This window comes from Anoplophora glabripennis, unplaced genomic scaffold (genome assembly GCF_000390285.2).
Source record: "Anoplophora glabripennis isolate ALB-LARVAE unplaced genomic scaffold, Agla_2.0 scaffold1227, whole genome shotgun sequence".
Lineage (NCBI taxonomy): Eukaryota > Metazoa > Arthropoda > Insecta > Coleoptera > Cerambycidae > Anoplophora > Anoplophora glabripennis.
The window spans coordinates 47,207-67,538 of NW_019417400.1; the positions used below are offsets into that span (position 1 = coordinate 47,207).

Here is a 20,332-nt window from a genome sequence, read left to right on the forward strand (position 1 = left end):
AATAAATTAGATCGTGTGAGTATGATCAAGACTGAGCTGGACGAGACCTCGTCCCAAATCGGAGAGACCAGCGGTCACACGGACTGCCCTCACACCTGTTTGCCGGCGAAAGATCTCTCGACATTCGGGGTGAAAGAGGAAATGGCCTCCTTCCCCAACGTTATCTCGATGCTGCGTGAAGAGCCTGAGTGACCGAAGGTGGTAGCTCGCGGAAGTACGCGGCACGGCGCAGCCACAGCGCCGTACGCGTTGAGGTCCGCTGCTACGCGGGTTACTGATACCACCTCGACCACCCCTCACGGCGCACTCACGGAGCCGAGTAGCACTCATGAGTTACAACGAAGTGGATCACCCACAGATACTCGGGACGAGGTTCAACTTACGTACCCACTGGTAGGGTCCGGGGAATCCCATGAGTCCAACCACGGTTCGCGGTCCGGCCCCGATAGCGTGCTACGACTCCCTATAGGGGAGGTTCTACACTGGGCAAAAGAGTGTAGTAAAAAAAAATTAAGTCAAATCCTAGGTCTGCCCGGAGGACCTAGTATAGACTAGCTCGTTCGCTAAATTTCCTCAGGGTCGTTTTACCTGCCAGTGGCCAGCCAATTCCCCAGACGAGACAATGACTCTAAATAAACACAAAAAAAACTAAAGCTTGAGCTGAGACAGTTATTCAAGAGTATTCCTTGTTCGAGAAATAAAACTAGGCAATCCCCAACAAACAATTTATTAGTGAATAATAAATAGGATATACAACTGTTAAATAACGAGAGAGCCTCGTAGAATGATCACTCTGTATATGTAAATCGTGGTAAATGATAAAGGGAATATAACAAACGGTTAATTAGAGGGAGGGCCTCGTAAGGTAGACACTGTAGGTGTAAATAATGACAAATAATGCATATAATGATCAAATAGTAAAGTAACGAGAGAGTCTCGCTCGATAGACACTCTGTATGTGTAAATAATGACAATTAATGCATATAATGAACAAACAGTAAAGCAACGAGAGAGAGTCCCGCTAAACCGACACTCTGTATGTGTAAATAATAACAAATATAATGGGGCAAACAGTAAATTAACGAGAGAGTCTTGCAAGATAGACACTCTGTATGTGTAAATAATGGCAAATAATGCATGTAATGGAACAAACAGTAGATTAACACGACGTTGCCAACGAAATCTTAACTACTCGCTATACTTATTAGTTTTTCACTCGGTATGACTGCTGGGGTGTTACTGGTACAGGGTCGCCTTGTCTCGGTATCGAGGGGTAAAGTTCTAGCTGTCTAAATCGAAGGACGTCCACGCCAAGGTCCACCAAACCACGTGGGGCGTATGGGTAGTTGCTCACCAAGCAGGGGTTCCGCAAACAACAATAGAGCTCGTCACAGCCGAAGTGGGGAGGCAGAAAATACAATCCCAAAGGACGGAGGTGATAAAAGGGGAACCAAACAAAAAAAACCCTGTATAGAAATACGGTTGTAATAACGGTAAAACTAAATCACGAGAACACTGCATGCTCTGTATAACTAGGTGAAAATAATGAGAAGAAAAATTACCTTTTTACTAAGGGTTTTTTTTTCCACAAAAGGGAGGTCGAACCTCCAATCTCGACGATGGCCTTCTACTGACGGGAACTGATAGCTTCGATTAATAAAACGGGCTCAACTTCTGTACCTTCAGCTCGTAAAGTCGAAATGTGCTGTCTATTTCCCAAAATAGTTTCATTCTCCATCAAACGAGAAAATACGGTATTCAGTCAACCACACTACACTGGAGAATTATTTTGAACCAAGATGAAAAAGTATCCCTTGCGGATGCTTCAAATAACGCACAAATTTTCCATCAAACTTCATGCAGCCATTTCGCTTTTGACAGTCACAGCAAGAATCAAAACGGAAAACGAGAAATTGGTGGGGGGAGGGAGACGGAGCGAACACCGCGCGACGGAGAGATTCCTTTCGGTGGCCGTGGTACCACTGTCGCGAATTGAAAACGGATTAAGCATACGGGTGGCCGAAATTCGACCGCGGCAGGCGCGAGGAACCATATAGGAGGTAATCAAAGAAGGTGATACAATGCGATTAAGCGCTATTGTGATGATTTACGCTACCGCAAAATTAAACCGTAACAACCGGCCTACCTCCGATATCGGGTGTCCCGGAACGTGGAGCCGTCGGCGACGACGTTACAGTTTATTCAGCTTTTTCACGAAATGGTATCCAGCGGGAGCAATGCGCATCGCGTTCGGGTGCCATGGTAAGCGAAAACCCCTTAGCCGACCACGTCGTAGGTGACGAAGCCGGCCTTTTTTATCAAAACAATTCTTGTACGATCACCGCCTAAGTGGTCCATATTTAGAAAGTCTAACCCGATACGGCGCTCAGCGTGGGGCTCGACATTCTTCGTCGAGATCTCCCCCGCGAGCTCGTGTCCTAGACACTACGTCTGTAGGTCATATCCACCACCGACTGCAGCCATCGGAGAATATACTACGACCTGGCGTCGATAGTGACGATCCCCGCAAACTCCATGCGTTTTTGCCGCGGAACCCGGTCAAGGGAACTGACATCCCAGATCATAGGTTGCGACATGGTTTCCAACGTGGAGCTCGATTAGAACTCCCGATGTCTCCATTGAGGACCCATGCCGACCAAACACAACCTTCAGATCGTATTCCACGACATGGCGCTCGACGTGGGGCTTGAAGTCCTGCTTCGACGTCTTCGCGGCGAGCCCATGTTGTCAATTCTCCTCATAATTCTCAAATCTTAGGCAATTCCGATCAAAGAACTCGACATGGTGACCAACGTGGGGCTCGATTCGAACTTCCGATGTCTCCACCGAGGGCCCATGTCGATCAAATACTACACAATGATCAAAGAACTCGACACCAGAAATTTTTCTTCATTACGTGAAGCCATACGAGTAGCACAAGATTAGGAAATATCACAATGTAACCAGTCTCAAATTATGACTATTACCAATCGCGGAAAATTTGCAAATTCCATACGTTTTAATCATTACAAGCAAGGACAAAGAAGGTTTCAATCGTATCAATATTCCAATTCAAATTTTAGGTCTAGACAATTTAACAAAAATCCACAAAATTATGAAAATGGTAACAGGGGCAGAGCAAGACGCTCGCGTCACCATTTTAGCGGAAGCGCTAAAGGTCGACGGTCGAATCAGAGACCTAGACCAGGAAATGTGTATGTCATTAAAAACGACGAATAAGGCAATATTCAAAGTAGGTTACCTGGTACCTCGAGTAAAAATAGTAATATTTCTCGTAATGACCTAAGTCAGTTTTTTCGAGAATGTAATGAATAAGCAAAGGACCCCGCACAAACCTTATGGAAAATGGCTTTCGGTCAAAACGGCTGAAATTGAAATATGAGATAGCTCTCACCTTCCTGAGCAAAAGTTGTCATGGGCCCAAAGCGATCCTATGTGTAGGTTTGAAGCTAACGATTTCATAGCACGGTGCTGAATATAAGTGCAGGATAGGTGTATGCATATCTCCCTTTCTCCGTGTATACAGGGTGAGTCAGTTTTTTGTAGACAAACTTTAACAGGAGATAGAACACATGTTTTTAAAAAGAAAAGTTCCTATAAACATATGTCATAGAAGACTTCGTTTCCGAGATACGGGGTGTTGAATATAATTTTTTTTAAATTACATTTTATTCAACGAATAGCTATCGCATTATCTCGAGCGTAAAAGCAACGGTTTGTCATTGTTCGTTGTAAACGAATCATTAATATCGATAACGGTAAGATTTAGGGATTTTTAGTTGACGATACCGATCGTGCAATGTTGGTTGTCTAAGCTCGACGGTCACGTGACTTGTAATCATTTATGAACGCTCTGTATAATGTAAATATTTCATTTTGCCATTTTTTTCGAGCGAAATATGTCATTTTTAAATTGAAAGACGCATTGTTACAATTTAAAAAAACGGATCTAACATTTATTTAAATTTTACAATGCGAATGTTGTCCGATACCGACCACGGCAAAAATAGCTATAACATGACAAAAATATCAAGTTAAAAATGCCTTAGCTGTAACAGCAATGATAAAGTGTTTGTGAAAAGTAATTATTTTTCCAGAAATGTATTTTAATTGTTTCTATATGTTCCACTTCCCGTGACATATGGTGTACAGTTGATAAAATAAATGTAATAAGTTAATGGCGCAAATGGCTTACACAGTAAAATTTGACTACTTACCGCGTAATTGTCATATTATATTAAGGAAATTAATTTTGCAATTATGTATATTACGCGTAGTCTACATAATTAGTTTTTAAATAAATTATACACCTTCTCTGTTAAATTTTAATGGTTTTCTAGATGTCTTCTAGATAAAAGGAAAATTTATACGAGAAAAAACTCTTAAATCACTGAAAATGTGTAGGAATCGTTGCATCGAAAAAATACCTCAGGAAACAAGACAAAATATTTTTACGAATTTTTGGGCAATGAATAGTTATAACCGGAGAATACAATATATATCTGATCTGATAGAGATTAAAGACAAAAAGACTGGTCGTATTCGCTCTAATGATGCGGAGAAGCAAACATATCGTCAATCAATTTTGTTGTACTACTTACAAGCTCATGGTTCCAATTTGAGAGTTTGTAAAAGTTGTTTTGTTAAGACCTTTGACATCAGCAATAAGCTTATTGAAACTGTTTCAAACAAAAAACGGGCTGTTATTTCCGGTATAATAACTTTGGATCAAAGAGGTAATCACAGTAATAAAATGAAAACACGTGATGAAGATATTGAGAATGCTCGTAATCACATACTTTCTATACCGTTATATGAAAGTCATTACACTAGGAGAGATTCCAGCAAAAAATATCTACCCTCTCACTACACCCTAGATCACTTTAACTTTCGACCTTCAACAGTGTCTACCTACACCTGATATCAAAAACTTGCATTTTATAAACGACAACTATGGACATTTGACTTAAGGTGGCCATATTCCCGGCCGAGAAATAGTGAAATTTCTGGCGTTTTTAGGTACTGAAATAGTGAAAAGTAAAACGTGTAGAACAAAAGTAAGCACAAAAATAAAATCCTTGATGTTTTGTTTATTCATTGTTACCATTTAAATTTACCCACATAAAATAATAACTAAAAAAAAGCGTTTGTAAAACATGCGTTTTCTGTTATCCTAACCCCACATTTTAAGAATTATTTTCACGTACTTTTAAATAAAAGTAAACAATTTTATATGTAGGACTAAGCAAGTAAATGTTATAAGAATATTTTCATGTGGAGTTATATATAAAAAAGTTAGTATTTTCGTAGATTTCAGTACCTAAAACTGATGGTTTGATCGTTTTTTGCACCTGTTTATTCGTTTTACTGCGGCGTCTTTGAAAATACTCAGGTGGCATGACATAACATTCCTATTATTTAATAAACTCTAGATTATTCAGTTATTAAATGTTTGAAATTATGTGTCTTTGCGGAAAACACTATTTAAATAATATGGGGCCCTTAACAATTCATGTTTGCGATACTAGCCAAGCATACTGCTATATCTGGCACGAAGCTATGACCAAACGAGGAGGTAATGAAATCGGTTCATGTCTCTACGAATTTCTAACAAAGGATTTGGACGAAAATGTTACACATGTAACAATGTATTCCGATTGTTGTGGCGGCCAAAATAAAAACAGCCACGTTGCCGCGATGGGCATGGTTGCTTTGTAAGATTCAAAATATTTACAAGTTATTGACCACAAGTTTCTGATTTCGGGACATACTCACATGGAATGTGACACCGACCACAGTTTAATTGAAACACAAAAAAAGAAATTTAATGGGCAAGTCGAGCATCCTCATGACTGGGCAAATTTGATACGTCAAACAAAAAAATACCGTTTATAGTAAAAGAATTGGAAAGAGACAACTTTTATAACTTTTCTGGTCTATTCAATGGAGCTTTAATAAATCGTAAGACTGACATAGATGGAAATAAAATCAATTGGAGGGATTTCAGATGGCTAAGATATGAAAAGGGTAATCATTATTTTTTATTCAAAACAAAATTCGATGAGAATGAACCCTTTAAGAAGGTGGATTTTGCAAGAAGAGGGAAACAGGAACAAATTTTAAAACCAGCAAAGTCGTACAAAGGGCCAGTACCAATCTCTGTTGAAAAAAAGCAGCATATCCTGGACATGCTGCCTTACATTTCAGAGACCCTAAGAGGTTTTTACAGAAACTTGATCACAGATCAACATACAATGGATGTCCTTTCTGACAGTGGAGGACTAAAATTTAAATGTGTTTTTTTTCTTATTTGTTCATTTATATTATTATTGTTAATAAACTTTTATTTCATTGTAAGTTTGTAGTTTTCCGTACAAGTTCATATAGGGCTAAGTCTTAAATAGTAAATAAAACTAATTATGTAAAATGAGATGTCATATCAAAAATGTTTTTAAGTAGTAACTTTTTTTTAATATTGTTATACCTTAGGCATAGTACTTTTAAATAAGTGAGACAGAGAAAATTTGACAATTATATCATTTGCATAAAAGTCGCAATTAATTGATAACTTTACTTGAAAACTTGAAACTGATTTCTCCAATTTTAAACAATTTTTGACAACCGCTTTTACCCGCGCAGCAGCGAAATACCTAATATTAAAAAATATTACTTTGTGAAAAAATGTGACGACTGCCAGAGATACAAATATTGCAAGAGTATAAAAGAACCAATGGAAAACACATCTACCGCGACAACGTCGTTTCAAAAAATTTTTCTTGACGTTGTAGGTCCTTTTCCTTTAGATAAAGATGTGAATGACAATTCTTATATACTAACACTTCAATGCGAATTAACAAAATTTGTAAAAGCTTATCCTTTAAAACCTAAAGATTCTGTAATAATAGCCAAAAGATTAGTAGATAATTTTTTATTACGCTACGGAATAGTGCAAGAAATCGCTACAGATAAAGGAACGGAATTTATGTCAGAAACAATGACTGAAATCTGTCGATTATTAAATATTAACAAAATTAATTCAACATCTTACCATCATGAAAGCATAGGAGTCCTAGGAGCTTATTTAAGGATGCAAACACAGAAGCACACCGCTTGTTGGAGTACTTGGTTGCCGTACTGGTGTTTTGCATATAATACAACTGTTCACACGGAAATAAAGTATACTCCATTCGAGTTAGTTTTCGGAAAAGTATGCAACATCCCAAGTAATTTAAGTCACACATTAGATCCTTTATATAGCTTTGACAACTATCCATTAGAATTAAAGTATAGATTACAAATAGCTCATAATGACGCTAGAAATAATGTATTATTAAGTAAAGAAAAAAGAAAATGTAATTATGATAAGTTTACAAACTCTATTAAATATAAGAAAGGTGATATAGTCCTAGTGAAAAGTGAAACGAGTAATAAACTAACCCCTTTATTTGATGGTCCTTACGTGGTGGTAGAAGAACTATCTCCGAATGTAAAAATAACAAAAAACTCTAATGAAGTGGTAATTTATAATAGAACTAAGCCAACTAAGCCATATTATAAGTAATATTAATGCTATACCTGAACGTTCAGAGTACAGACATAGTGTACAATTTTTTTTTATTATTTCAATTTTATTTTAAAAATTGTACTTTTTTTATTGTGTTAAATTAAGGAAAAGGTTTGATTTGGATAAGTAACTTTCTACAGTCAATTAACAAAAAAAAATTTTTCGGGGAAGGTGTAGTGTAAGAGTAGTTTTAATGTTTTAAACTTAAACTGTTAATTGTTGAATTGGCAAAATTTTAATGTAGGACATGGTTCAACCGTGATAGGTAGAGAGAATAAATTATTATACTAGAGTCCAAGAAGGTTGTCTTATTAATTTTCTCCACATTCATTCAAGTAAAACATAACTTAAATGAAATAACTCACAACACAAATATTACAATATTATCATTAAGTCAAATTTTATTAGATCAATCACTTTTGAACTTACTTGGACCATAAATCACTCTGTACAGGCTGGTCCATTTTCGATGGGATTTCAGGGTATCTCAGAAACTACTAAAGATATGATAAATCTGACACCACGTTCTCGAGCTCGACTTTCATAGAAAACTCAACAGTCAAATCAAAAATTTGCTATCTTCATTTGTTTCTGAGTTTCTCGTTATTGTGACACTTTTGGACATGTCTGTATCTCAGCTGTTAAATAAGTTAAAGTTAAAGTGAAAACTGCTCAAGACTAATTCTTTGGCGTAGAATTGAATGCCGGTATTAGATTTTTAGTAGGACTTAAGATTCCGGAGTTATGACCCAAAGTTATAATTTTTTAAATGGAAATCGTAGCTGGTTATGCAGCAATATACCACATGCTATAGTTATTTTTCCAAACACAGAATATACGGGTTGTTTTATATATAAATTCGATCCTTTTTTACATTTTAATATGGCTGGCTATGAAAATACATACAAAACTATAATTCTTACTTTTACAAAACTCATATCTGTTGTAAAAATATGACGCTTATTTAAAATATTTATTACAGATAAGAAAAGATAAGAGTTTTCAAATTTTTATTCCACTTCAACTGAAGTTACAATATTAAACGTAAATTAAACAATAGCAAGTAAATAAAAACTTTTAAAAATGACAGCTAAATGTTCAAATTGCCGTCCCTCAACTGTCATACTTTTCACGCATTTTCTGGCAACGCTTCGGGTAGCATTCATTAAATGTATAGGTATTTGAAATATTATTAAAATGAATTTTAAATATAATGTCTTTTTGAAAACCTCAAAGGAAAAAGTCCAACAGACTCAAGCCAGGTAACCTAGCTGGCCATCTGATCGGTCCGTTTGTTCCTATCCACTTATCTCCTAAAATTTCGTTAGTATTATGTTATCACACGAGTATATGTTGTGCAATTAAAATAAATGTTATATTTTTACAACAGATATGACTTTTGTAAAAGTAAGAATTATAGTTTTATCTGTATTTTCATAGGCGGTCATATTATAAAGGAAAAAAAAATATAATTTATATATAAAACAGCCCGTATCTCCCATGTTTGTAAAAATAACTATAGCATGTGATATATTGCTGAAAAGCGGAAAAAATCTCTATTTTTTAGGCCATGGTCAGCTACGATTTCCATTTAAAAAAATATAACTTTGGGTCCTAACTCTGAAATCTTAAGATATACTAAAAATCTAATACCGGCACTCAATTCTAGGCCAAAGAATTAGTCTTGAGCAGTTTTCACTTTAACTCTAACTTATTTAACAGCTGAGATACAGACATGTTAAAAAGTGTCACAATAACGAAAAACGCCCTGTAACTTAGAAACAAATGAAGATAGCAAATTTCCGATCTGACAGTCGAGTTTGCCATGAAAATCGAGCTCGAGAACGTGGTGTCAGATTTATCATATCTTTAGTAGTTTCTGAAATACCCTGAATTCCCATCGAAAATAGACCAGCCTTTACATATCTGCCATTCGCTTTACAACACTTGTCAATTTTTACAACTTTAGTCTGAGCCTAATACAATTCTCTTTTTCCTTGTATCTACCTGCCTGACCATCCAAGAGGACTGTACAGCTGTGCACAGCCTTTACGTCGCTGTGTCCAACAAAGCAGCACTAGAAACCAGACGGTGTTGGATCTGCTTTCCATTGATCATACCGTTACGTAACTGGGAGGATAGCGGATAGTCACCTGACCATCATCGCTGCAGCTTTCCCACTAAGGGCATTGGACTGGAAGTTAAGTTCGCAGATCCACGGAGGTCAGACTCAAAATTTTGTAAAGGCCAGAAAATTGTATCATCCCATTGTCAAGTGTCATTTTTGTGAGGCCAAGTAAATTGTTTTTAGAAGTTTTTCCCAATCTTAGCTACCGATACCATAGAACAGCTTGTTTTAAAGGTTTCTGGATTTGTCACAAAAACACAGTGGCGCTCAAATCACTTTTAACTTTTCTCTGTACCTAATGAGAAAATCGATAATAGGTGAGGAAATCAACCGACCCCTGAGATCAACTGAGCAGTCGGAGAAACCGTAACCACCTTTGGATAAAATTACCAATTTTTTTATCTAGGTGGTTATACCATTTACAATCCTTAAGCTCCTGATTTCGTCTAAAACAGTTGGGACATAACTGTAATGCTTTAATTCTGGATATACCTACGATCCTTAATTGATAAAAATAAATAAATAATAAATTGGCACGTCTCTTAAGAAATTCCATGAAATCTTTCAATGTGGTAAAACTATGATTAGCGTCTTGTTGTTCCCATTCGTGGGTCGTATTCTTGTCGAGCTTGCTAGTCATTATATAGATCAATAAAGTGTCCCATGAGTGTGTGGGTTCGCCTAATTGACTAAGGGTATTAAATGTTTAAACAAATTTTCGTATAAATATCGAATTTTATTGGCTGACGAGCCCACAATGCATTCCCTGTTGAAAATTGCACGAATATGATTAGAGTTAAAAGCTGTTTATTATTAAATCTATCGCATAAAGTATTCCACGTAATAATGTAATTATTGGCAGTAAATTCAAGCGATTGAATTACTTGAGGCGCTGTATCCACTAATGTTGCGGGTAAATAATGGAATTTTTGAATATTACTAATTTGGGCATTATCATGAATCAACAATTCAAACATCGCGAAATTCCATCCATGTCTCGTATGTTCCATCAAATTTAACTCAATTTCGGGTAATTTTATAGAATATAATTTCTGAACTTCCTCGAAATTTATAATTAATGACTCAATGTTTCGTATTCGTTGTTCTAATTCAATGGCCTTAGAACGTTCTGTAAGCTCTGTGATTATTTGATCGCCTTCAAACCCCTCAACGTATTTTTCAAAAATTGCCAACTTTGATTTAAATGACGCACGTTTCTTTGTCAAGGTTTTTAAAACCTCCTCTTTTGTTGCACAAATTAGAATTTTACTTTGCTTGACAATGTTACTGTAAGCACGACTGTAATACACGTAAACGTAAATGAAACTGTAAATACTGACAATATTCTAGCCGTATTAATTTTCTTGTTTTATTTCTCTTTCCGTGTAAACAATTGTGAGATGACAAGACCTTAAAGGTAATAATAAATAGTGCGATACTCAATTGGAGTCCTGTAAATGGAAAGGACTGACCTTGCTCGTTTTTTGAGGGTAAAAGTGCAAGTTGAAGACGTCGCGTCTCGCCTGGTAACTTCTATCTTCTGACTTCTATCGTATTTCGTAATTTTTGTATTGTTATCGTTATTGACCTTCAATCCAGCTCGAAGAACCATCCCGGGTAGCACAATCGTGTGCAATTCTAATACAAGTTGTTTCAAGTTTACTTGAAATAGCTAAATTGTGTCAGATTGTTTTGTGTCTATTGATGAAATTTATATCGTTTCTTATGCAAGATACTTTTACAATACTTGCACCAGACTTAACCAAAAGTACTTGAGTCCAAAGGGATGAATTAGTATAAGTCAAGTACAATGTGTATGTCTTACTTAATTCTAATGTAAGTCTGCAACATAGTCACTTGCTTTAATTTGCCCCTTTGTGCTCAAGTGCCCTGAATCAAATCCATTGGAAGCTTTGATCAAAATAATTGTACAATGAATCTTGCAGTAAACCTGATGCTGATTTCAGCAGTAAGTACACAACAGTCTTGTATAAGTGTGTTGTGCAAGATTTTGCTACCAGGGATGCAACGTGTGGAGTGGACTGTATTTTTTATTTTATATTTATTTAACAAGGTAATGAGTACAGATACGGATGTATGCTTTAAGGATAACAAAAACAAAAAAACGAGGTTTATAATAACAACTATTGACGCATCGCCGTATCTTGACTACGGAGACGATAACAACTTGGCTGGCAACTGAGATCTAAAACGTCTGCCAGTCTCATACTTGGCTTCACTTCCACCATCACACAGCGTCGGATATAGTTCGGAACATAACTCCTTTGAACATTGTTTCTACAAAGAACGTGATTTTGGTCGCTATGACGTTACATTGCTCCTTGGACTTGTTTGGATTTGTTTATGAAACACGTGCGCACATTATTTCGTACCTAAGTGTTTATTTAACCTATATCATTTATAACCTAACTCCGCAGCTCTATTGATATGAACAAATAAGTTAATTGTATAGCTCCCTGCCCACAGTTAACGTCATAGAATTGTAACGGTGTTATTTTGCGCCAAAAGGAGTCTATTCTTCTTGTTGATGAATGATTGACCAACTATTATTGATATAGCTTGAACATGGTTATCCACAACAAGAATTTCAACTTCATCTGAAGCTAGATCTATGGAGAGATGTATGGAAGTCAGTCCCAGTACAATGGCTATCCCATTGTTATATCCATGGAGTATCATGGTGGTAGGGGTCCAGGATAACCCAGCATGTTCAGCATTTTCTTTTCTAATTATCACAGCCGAACATCCCGTGTCCACAAATGCCTTCATGGTTTTCCCGTTTACTTTGCAATTGATGAAGTAACATTCATTGGAATTATTATTTGTACATGTTAATACCGACTTGGCCTTCTTATCGCAGTTTTCTTTAGTGTGACCAAACTAATTACAACTAAAGCATTTTATTTTTCGTCTAGGACACTTAAAATACGGATGTCCTGTTTCTTGGCAATTATAACATTTCATACTAGGGTTCGGTTTGTTCTTTTGGTTTGTTTTGCTGTGTGTAAAATGTTTTCTGTTCGCACCATTGAATGTAGATCGACTCGAAGTATTGAGGGTACCTGAACCAGAAGGGAGGGTTGTAAGGTATTCAGAGTATAGCTCTTCTGGTGTCGAATACCTCCCTGCCTTAGCGCCAGTTTTCACGTTTTGGTCTATTATTCCATCAATCACACATGATACTGCCGTTTTTCCAGTAATTTCACAAGCCTGTATCAATTCCATTTTTTTTAAATAAAATTTCTCCCATGACTCATTTGGCATCTTGGTCCGTTGAAGCATATCTTTCAGCCGAGTTGCGTAATCATAATGAGATGGAAACGTTGTTGTATTCAAGGATTTCCACTCTTGCCAATTCAAGTTATAAGAATGGAGACCGTTATGCCAACTTCTTGCAAGTCCCCCTAGTTGACTTTGCATGTGATAGATAGTAGTTTTCTCGTCCCATCCGTTGATATTAGCTAACTACTCTATTTTCATGATCCATTTTTCGGACTGATTGTTGGAATTTCCAGGTTTCGTAAAGGTTGTTCGCGATGGTCAGTACCATAGCTGTCACCTCTTTATAATCTGGTTACTAATTGTTCCAGGAGCTCCAATCTAGTGTCCGTTGAGGTGCTATATGGTTTAGGTGAACTTTCTATACGAGAACGGTGGGGACTTCTAGATCTTTCACTTCGCTCTGGCCGAGAACTTCTGTCCTTTGAAGTTCTATTCTCAAGTTTAGACCGCTTCCGGCTATTTCGTCCAGATGACGGACTCCTACGACTCCGGTGCCTGCCCATGGTTTAACCTTTAAAGGATAACATATCCCAGATAAATACCTACCACATACGACAGTACCAAGCAAGTTGTTTTGGCTCACCCGTTTGAAATAATTAAGCATATAACATCTCCAAAAAGAGTTCTTGCATACACCCTGTACACAATGCAGTCAAGAATATCATGCATAATTATTAACAACTACAGTATCAGTGAATAGAGTAATATTGGTCGGAAGAGTATTTTATCCACTATATTCGTCGTGCACTCTGCGCATCACATGACACTGTACATACGACTTGTACATCAATTGTTATATCATGCATATTAAGTACACCCTGTACATCAAATGTTATACAACCTGTACATTAAATCTTAACATATGTACATCCTGTACGTTAAACGTTAAATTATGTACACCTTGTACATTAAATGTTACACAACCTGTGCATTAAACCATAGCCTAGGTACACCCTGTACGTTAAATATTTAGGTACTTATGTACATCCTGTACATTAAATGTTACACAACCTGTGTATTAAACCTTAATCTACGTACACCCTGTACGTTAAATATTTACTTATGTACATCCTGTACATTAAATGTTACACAACCTGTGCATTAAACCTTAACCTACGTACATCCTGTATCCAGTATATTGTGTACAACCCGCACACATGTAGAAATCGAAACTAGGTATACTAGCTTCTAAGTAATAACTTCCTATATACCAAATTCGTAGTTCATGTACATACATACGAATATATTCACATTATAGTCATACAGAACAGTCAAGTATGCATTTCGTGTATTACCTTGCACAGCCACCTCGAAAAGCAATGAACACGATCCCGCCGCTGCACTGTTAGGTAAAAGTCCTCAGGAGAATTAATAATAAAGGAAAGACCACAACAATGTATATTAACAGCAATTTAACAATTTAATTATGAACATATAATACTACGACTACTCTCAACCGAGACACATAATATAATAATCCAATACACTATGTCCACCGATCCGTAACCCCGTAACTGACTTTGCCACGTCAGCCTTATGCAAGAAGCAAAAACCAACACATGAGTTGCCTTCAACATAATCACTACATATTATAAAACAAAGTCCTCCGCCGCGTCTGTCTGTCTGTCTGTTCGCGATAAACTCAAAAACTACTGCACCGATTTTCATGCTGTTTTCACCAATGGATAGAGTGGTTCTCGAGGAAGGTTTTAGTATATAATTTGTTAAGTTTTTGAATACATTAACGATATTTGTTGGAGGTGTCGGAAAAAAATAAGCCGTCTGGGAGCTTTCAACGAAAACGCTGCCTAAACCCTTTGAGATATAACAAAATAATGTATGGTGGAATTGTGTATCTTATATAGGTCTACAGAAAAGTCCGCGATGGCATATGTCTATCTCTTAAGGCTAACATACTATATCCATTTTAATACTTTAAAAAATGGGCAATTATAAAGCGGCAATTGGAAAGCTATTTACACAAATACGGTATTAATCCTTATCATTTTAAATACGTTAGTTGGCTTGAGCATTTCATGAAGATTATTTTTTCCCTTTACACCATGCAAATTAAATGAATACCTTAGGAGAAAATTAATTTCGTGTCGCCGTGATTCGACCAGGCCGTGACCCCTCGCGTCCGAGGGGAGGGGGAGTCCGAAAGTTTATGTAGTGTATCAATGTATGGTGGAATTGTGTATCTTATATTCTTATATATGCCTACAGAAAAGTTCGCGATGGCATATGTCTATATGTTAAAGATAACATACTACCTATATCCATTTTAATACTTTAAAAAATTGGCGATTATAAAGCGATAAAGTAAAAGCTATTTACACAAATACGGTTTAATCCTTATCATTTTAAATCAGTTGGAGGCTTTAAGCATTTCATGAACATTATTTTATTCTTTTACACCATATAGTATGATAATATATAATAATAATGAATATCTTAGGAGTAATTGCAAAAAAATTACGGACGCGAGAATAAAATTCAAGCGCCTCGCTTCGCTTGATGCGATCGCCGACCCTCCCCCCGCACCGTCTTGCCTACTGTTTAGCTAATAAGCCGAACGAGAACGCGCGCGTGATCCTTTAATAAACTGACTTGGAGCGAATGAAGGTGACGACTGACGACTGTGTTTTCTTTCTGGGTGTTGTTGGAAAGTTATAATTGCGTTCGATATTTTAAGGTCACATTTTTGTTTTGTATTTGTTGTCTTTAGGTAGTCGGAACATACATAGATACAAACATACTTTTATTTCATTGAGTTTTAATAATTTGTTTGTTTTTTTCTTATTGTGAATCATTTAAAACTTCATAGTCGCATGTTTGTTTCGTGTTCGTTTTCTTTAGGTAGTTAGATACATAACTACTTACTTATTAATTAAAATTGATAATCCTGAACATAGGTACTTTAATTTAATTCGTTTTGTTTTCACATTGTTGGTAGTTACCTATATTGTTTTAAATTTAAAGGTTTTGCATTTTTAGTTTTGAGTTTCGTTTGTTGTCTTTAGGTATATAGATATATCGTGCATTATTTTAAAATTAATATTAGGGTCGAATTAGATGAAAGATGATTGATTTTTTGTTTGTTACGATTTAACTCAAAAACTACTCAACCAATTTTACCGAAAGCTACATCTCCTCGGAGTAACATAGGCTATTTTATAATTGCCCGTGCGAAGCCGGGGCGGGTTGCTAGTAAATAATAATACTCTTATTGTATATTCTGACAAGTAAATAAAGTAATCATTATTCCCTATGTAACTTAATACTTGCAGGTGGTCGCTAGCCATCAGTTTCCCCCACCTGCATTTTGTTTACCTACATATTTGTCACGTAAACAGATTAAACATGCTTAAAAATCGAGAAAAGTTATACTTATTTTTTTTTGTTTTTCGATGTATGACATTCGGACTTTTTACATTCAACGAAGAATTGCCAAAGTCAGAAGTAGCGGAGATACACCAACTTTAGGTATCGAAGGCCTATGATTCACGTTTTTTTCATCGTATGAACTTTTTGCGTTCGACTTAGAATGACCGGTTTCAAGGAGTTCTGCGGGGAGGGCGGATTTTCGTTTAGTTCTTCGATATTCCCAGCCGTTCAGGAAAAACATTAACTTTTAGGTATCAATTTTTTTTTCGTTGTATGTCGGAAATTTTTCATTCAACCCAGAACTACCAATCAGAATCAGGTATGGCAGAGAGATTTTTCAATTTAGTTTTTCGATATTCTTAATCGTTCAAGATCAACTTTACCTTACTGTGCATGTTTTTTTGCCCGACGACCGCTCAAAGCCTCTCTAGTGCACATGTCTTTTGCCATTCTACTCTGGTCATTGCCAGGACTTCATCAGATCAATCCCAAGAACTCTTCGGCGGCAGCCTTCTACAATATGCGCATGGCGAAACTTTGAAACTTCGGCGACCTCCAACGCCATCTGCAATATGCGGACGGCAAAATCTCGAACTAACCCGACTTCGCTGCGGATAGACAAAATCCTCTGATCTAATATTTCGTTGACCTTGAAAGTGGGCTGAGACCATAGACTGGACTGAACTATAAGGCGATTACGTTGAAGGCAGTTGGTGGCCTGATGGTAGTCTGGCACAAGCGCAGTGGGCAGTCGTATCTCGCAAGTGAAAGTGTACATTTCGATTTGATTGCAATAATTAGTTATTTATTATATTAGGTAAGGAAAAATGCTAGCAGCTAACAGAAGGTAGATCTTATCATTATCGTCGATATTATACTGATGTTTAAAAAAATTACGTTTTCGTCACAAAAAAAAATCTGATATATTCAATAATAAATAAAATATCACCAAAACTAAATATGTATAATAAAATGGTGTTTTCACAATTTATTTCAAATAAAAAAATAGTAATTAAGGTGTTAGAATTTCAAGTTTTCAATCGTGGGTAATGTATGAAATATTGCTGTAGTGGACTGTATCTAAAGAATATAGGGTACATTTATTGAATATGGTCTAAACAAGTAACGAGTTTATTTTAAAAATGGAACCTGATGTAAAATACAAACAGTTGCAAAATTAGGTTAAATTCCGATTAAATTAAAAAACTAATTAATAGCGTTAGATCAACATTTCCCACATAAACCGATTAAATGAGACTCCTAAATTGTTCTACTATAACATAGTACCGAAATAGGACTTAGGCATAGTTGATTATCAACCTTAAAAAAATTTAAAAATGCTATAAAATATGGTGTTCCATTTGAAAAACATAAGTTAGGTAGACGAAATGGGACATCTTGTATGACGAAAATAATTTGAAATTATGAATAAAAATTGACTTTTATTTGATATTGTACCATTTTTTATATTATATGTATTTTAAGTGGGACACGCTGAGTACTGGACTTTTCTGATATGCTTTTTTTTCTATATTTTTCCTACTTATTGTAATTGAAAAATGTATCAAATTAAATTTACTTCTTCCTCAGAGTCATTCCAACGCAACGTGCAATTTAATAAAATACACATAAAAATAAGATGGATGTATACGAGTATATGTAATCAGATTTGTACAATTTTCTGCCTTACCTACATTTTAAATCGATAAAATCATGTTTTTATTCGAAAAAAAATCCAAAGTCTTCAAAATGACAATATATTTTATGAAAGTATCACGAGTAAAATCATTTGAATTCAGTAAAAAATGTGAACAAAATCTAAACTTATTTACGTCACTCAAATCGTCAAAACTGATAAAATGTATTCACATTACAGCGTCTCTATCGGCTAGTTTAAGCAAACAATTAAAATATTGGTACCAATTTATTCAGTTTAATATAGAGAGCATTAATCATTACTAAATAAGACTAAACAGCGAATTTTTTATTAAGTTTTCCTTATCACCATACAATCTTTTTCTTGTATTATTTTTTTAAATATTTTATAATACACATAATTTCAGGTTTATTAATAATTTCTGCACACCACCAGAATAACAATGGATTACAATTCAAAGTGCCAATGGTTCCCTTTTTACCTGCTTTAAGTATCCTGTGTAACATAGAATTTATGGTTCATCTCAAGTTGTTAACATGGCTAAGGTTTTTCGTTTGGATGATAATAGGTAAATTTATATTAAATGGTTCTATATCCATAAGTATATTAAATTTTTATGCGTAACAGACATAACATAAGAACAACTGAAATCCCCAAAAAAGTAAATGCTACACAAAATGACCGAATATCAACTAGAATATCAACTATTGTTGAAATAAATGCAGTAAAAAAAATATATTGATTTTTATTTTATCAAAGGAAAGCTAAGAAATAGGAATTTCATAAATGGTAAAAGAACATTTTCAAAAATACCATTATCAACTTCAATGCACTTGTTTCGTCTTCTATTGATGTTGCGAATAACAAGATTTTTAGTATCGCGATTGTTTCTTACTACAGCGGCCGCATTCATAAAGCTATTAAGTAATGCTTGCCTTGTGTCTATACTCTTGTTTCGTACACCAACGACTTCATCCACCCCTCAAACAAAATAATCGAGTGGGTTTAGGTCTGGAGACATTGCTGACCAATTTATTGGACTCCCTCTACCAATCTCGCGTCCAGGAAAATGTAAAGCAGAGTATGCAGAGTAAAGTGGGGAGGGGCTCCATCATGTTGGAAGTATAACCGTTGTTGAACATTTAGAGGAACATACCTTAAAATTTCTTTAAATAAATGTTTAGTTATTTCAACGATAGTTGACATTTGGACTATAACTTATGGGTTTACTTTTCTTATTTTGACCCCCTGAATCTACCCCTGCAATACTTCTCTTTCCTCTGGAATCCTCCTGTATTAATATACAGTGGTCATTTGGTTAGTATTAAATTGTCTGGCTAATTGCCGAGTACTGACATTTGGAGTTTCACCAATAGCTTCCAACCCTGTATATAATTATACAGGGTGTAACAAAAATAAGCTTACAAACTTCGTCAGCAGATAGGACACTTACAATTAGTAGGGGTACTTCATTTGAAATATTTGCCTAAAGTGCTTCTTTGGTGAGATGCAGGGTGTTGAAAAGTTGGAATTTTTTTTTCAAATATCTTGAAAACGGTAGGAAAGAATAATCCCAAATTTGTCACGAATACTACACTACATATGTACCCCTCATAATCTGAAGCCTTTAATGATTAAAAATGTAATCCAGAGGCGGACATATAGAGAAGCCGGACCACTTTTTTTACGCCACTGACTTAAAACAAAAATTAGTTGAATATTTTTAAATTGCCTTTTCCCTTTAGAGCAAAATGTGTAACTTCACTTTTTTTCGGGCGAGCCTTCGTTCTCATCTCCAGTTTGTTGTACGAAAAAAAGACCAGTTTTGCTTCAGAACATTTCTAAGAAAAATGTTATGTTTTATTTGTAGATAATAACATTTGTACTACTAACAAAATATCACATAATAAAATGAAACAGACACTCTAAAACAAACTATACTGTTCTGTCTTATAAATGTTGAAAATATCCTTCCTTAGATACAATACATGCTCGGGCACGTCAAACATATTTAAGCGTACCCTTTGAAATATTCCAGGAAAATTGCGGATTCTTCATCGGTTATCAGCAATTCACATACTAATCATTTCAGATGGCCCCACAGATAGAAATCCATAGGATTAAGGACAGGAGTCCGTGGAGACGTAGCAACTGGTCCTGCCCTGCCTATCCACCTGTTGGGATCTGATTAAGAAGATCACAAACAGCGCGATGAAAATGAGGGGGGTACCATCGGCATGTACCATAAGTTAGCTCGTGTCTCTAATGCTAC

The 20,332-nt window shown here is 35.8% G+C and overlaps 1 protein-coding gene across 1 annotated transcript in view; it reads left to right on the forward strand.

Moving 5' to 3' along the window:
* Positions 1-19,188, forward strand: part of LOC108914862 (cationic amino acid transporter 4-like) — a 62,145-nt gene extending 42,957 nt beyond the window's left edge. Inside the window, 2 exon segments of the mRNA XM_023456251.1 lie at positions 18,467-18,628; positions 19,070-19,188. Of these exon segments, the coding sequence (XP_023312019.1) occupies positions 18,467-18,628; positions 19,070-19,188 (281 nt within the window).
* Positions 19,189-20,332: the final 1,144 nt, after the last annotated feature.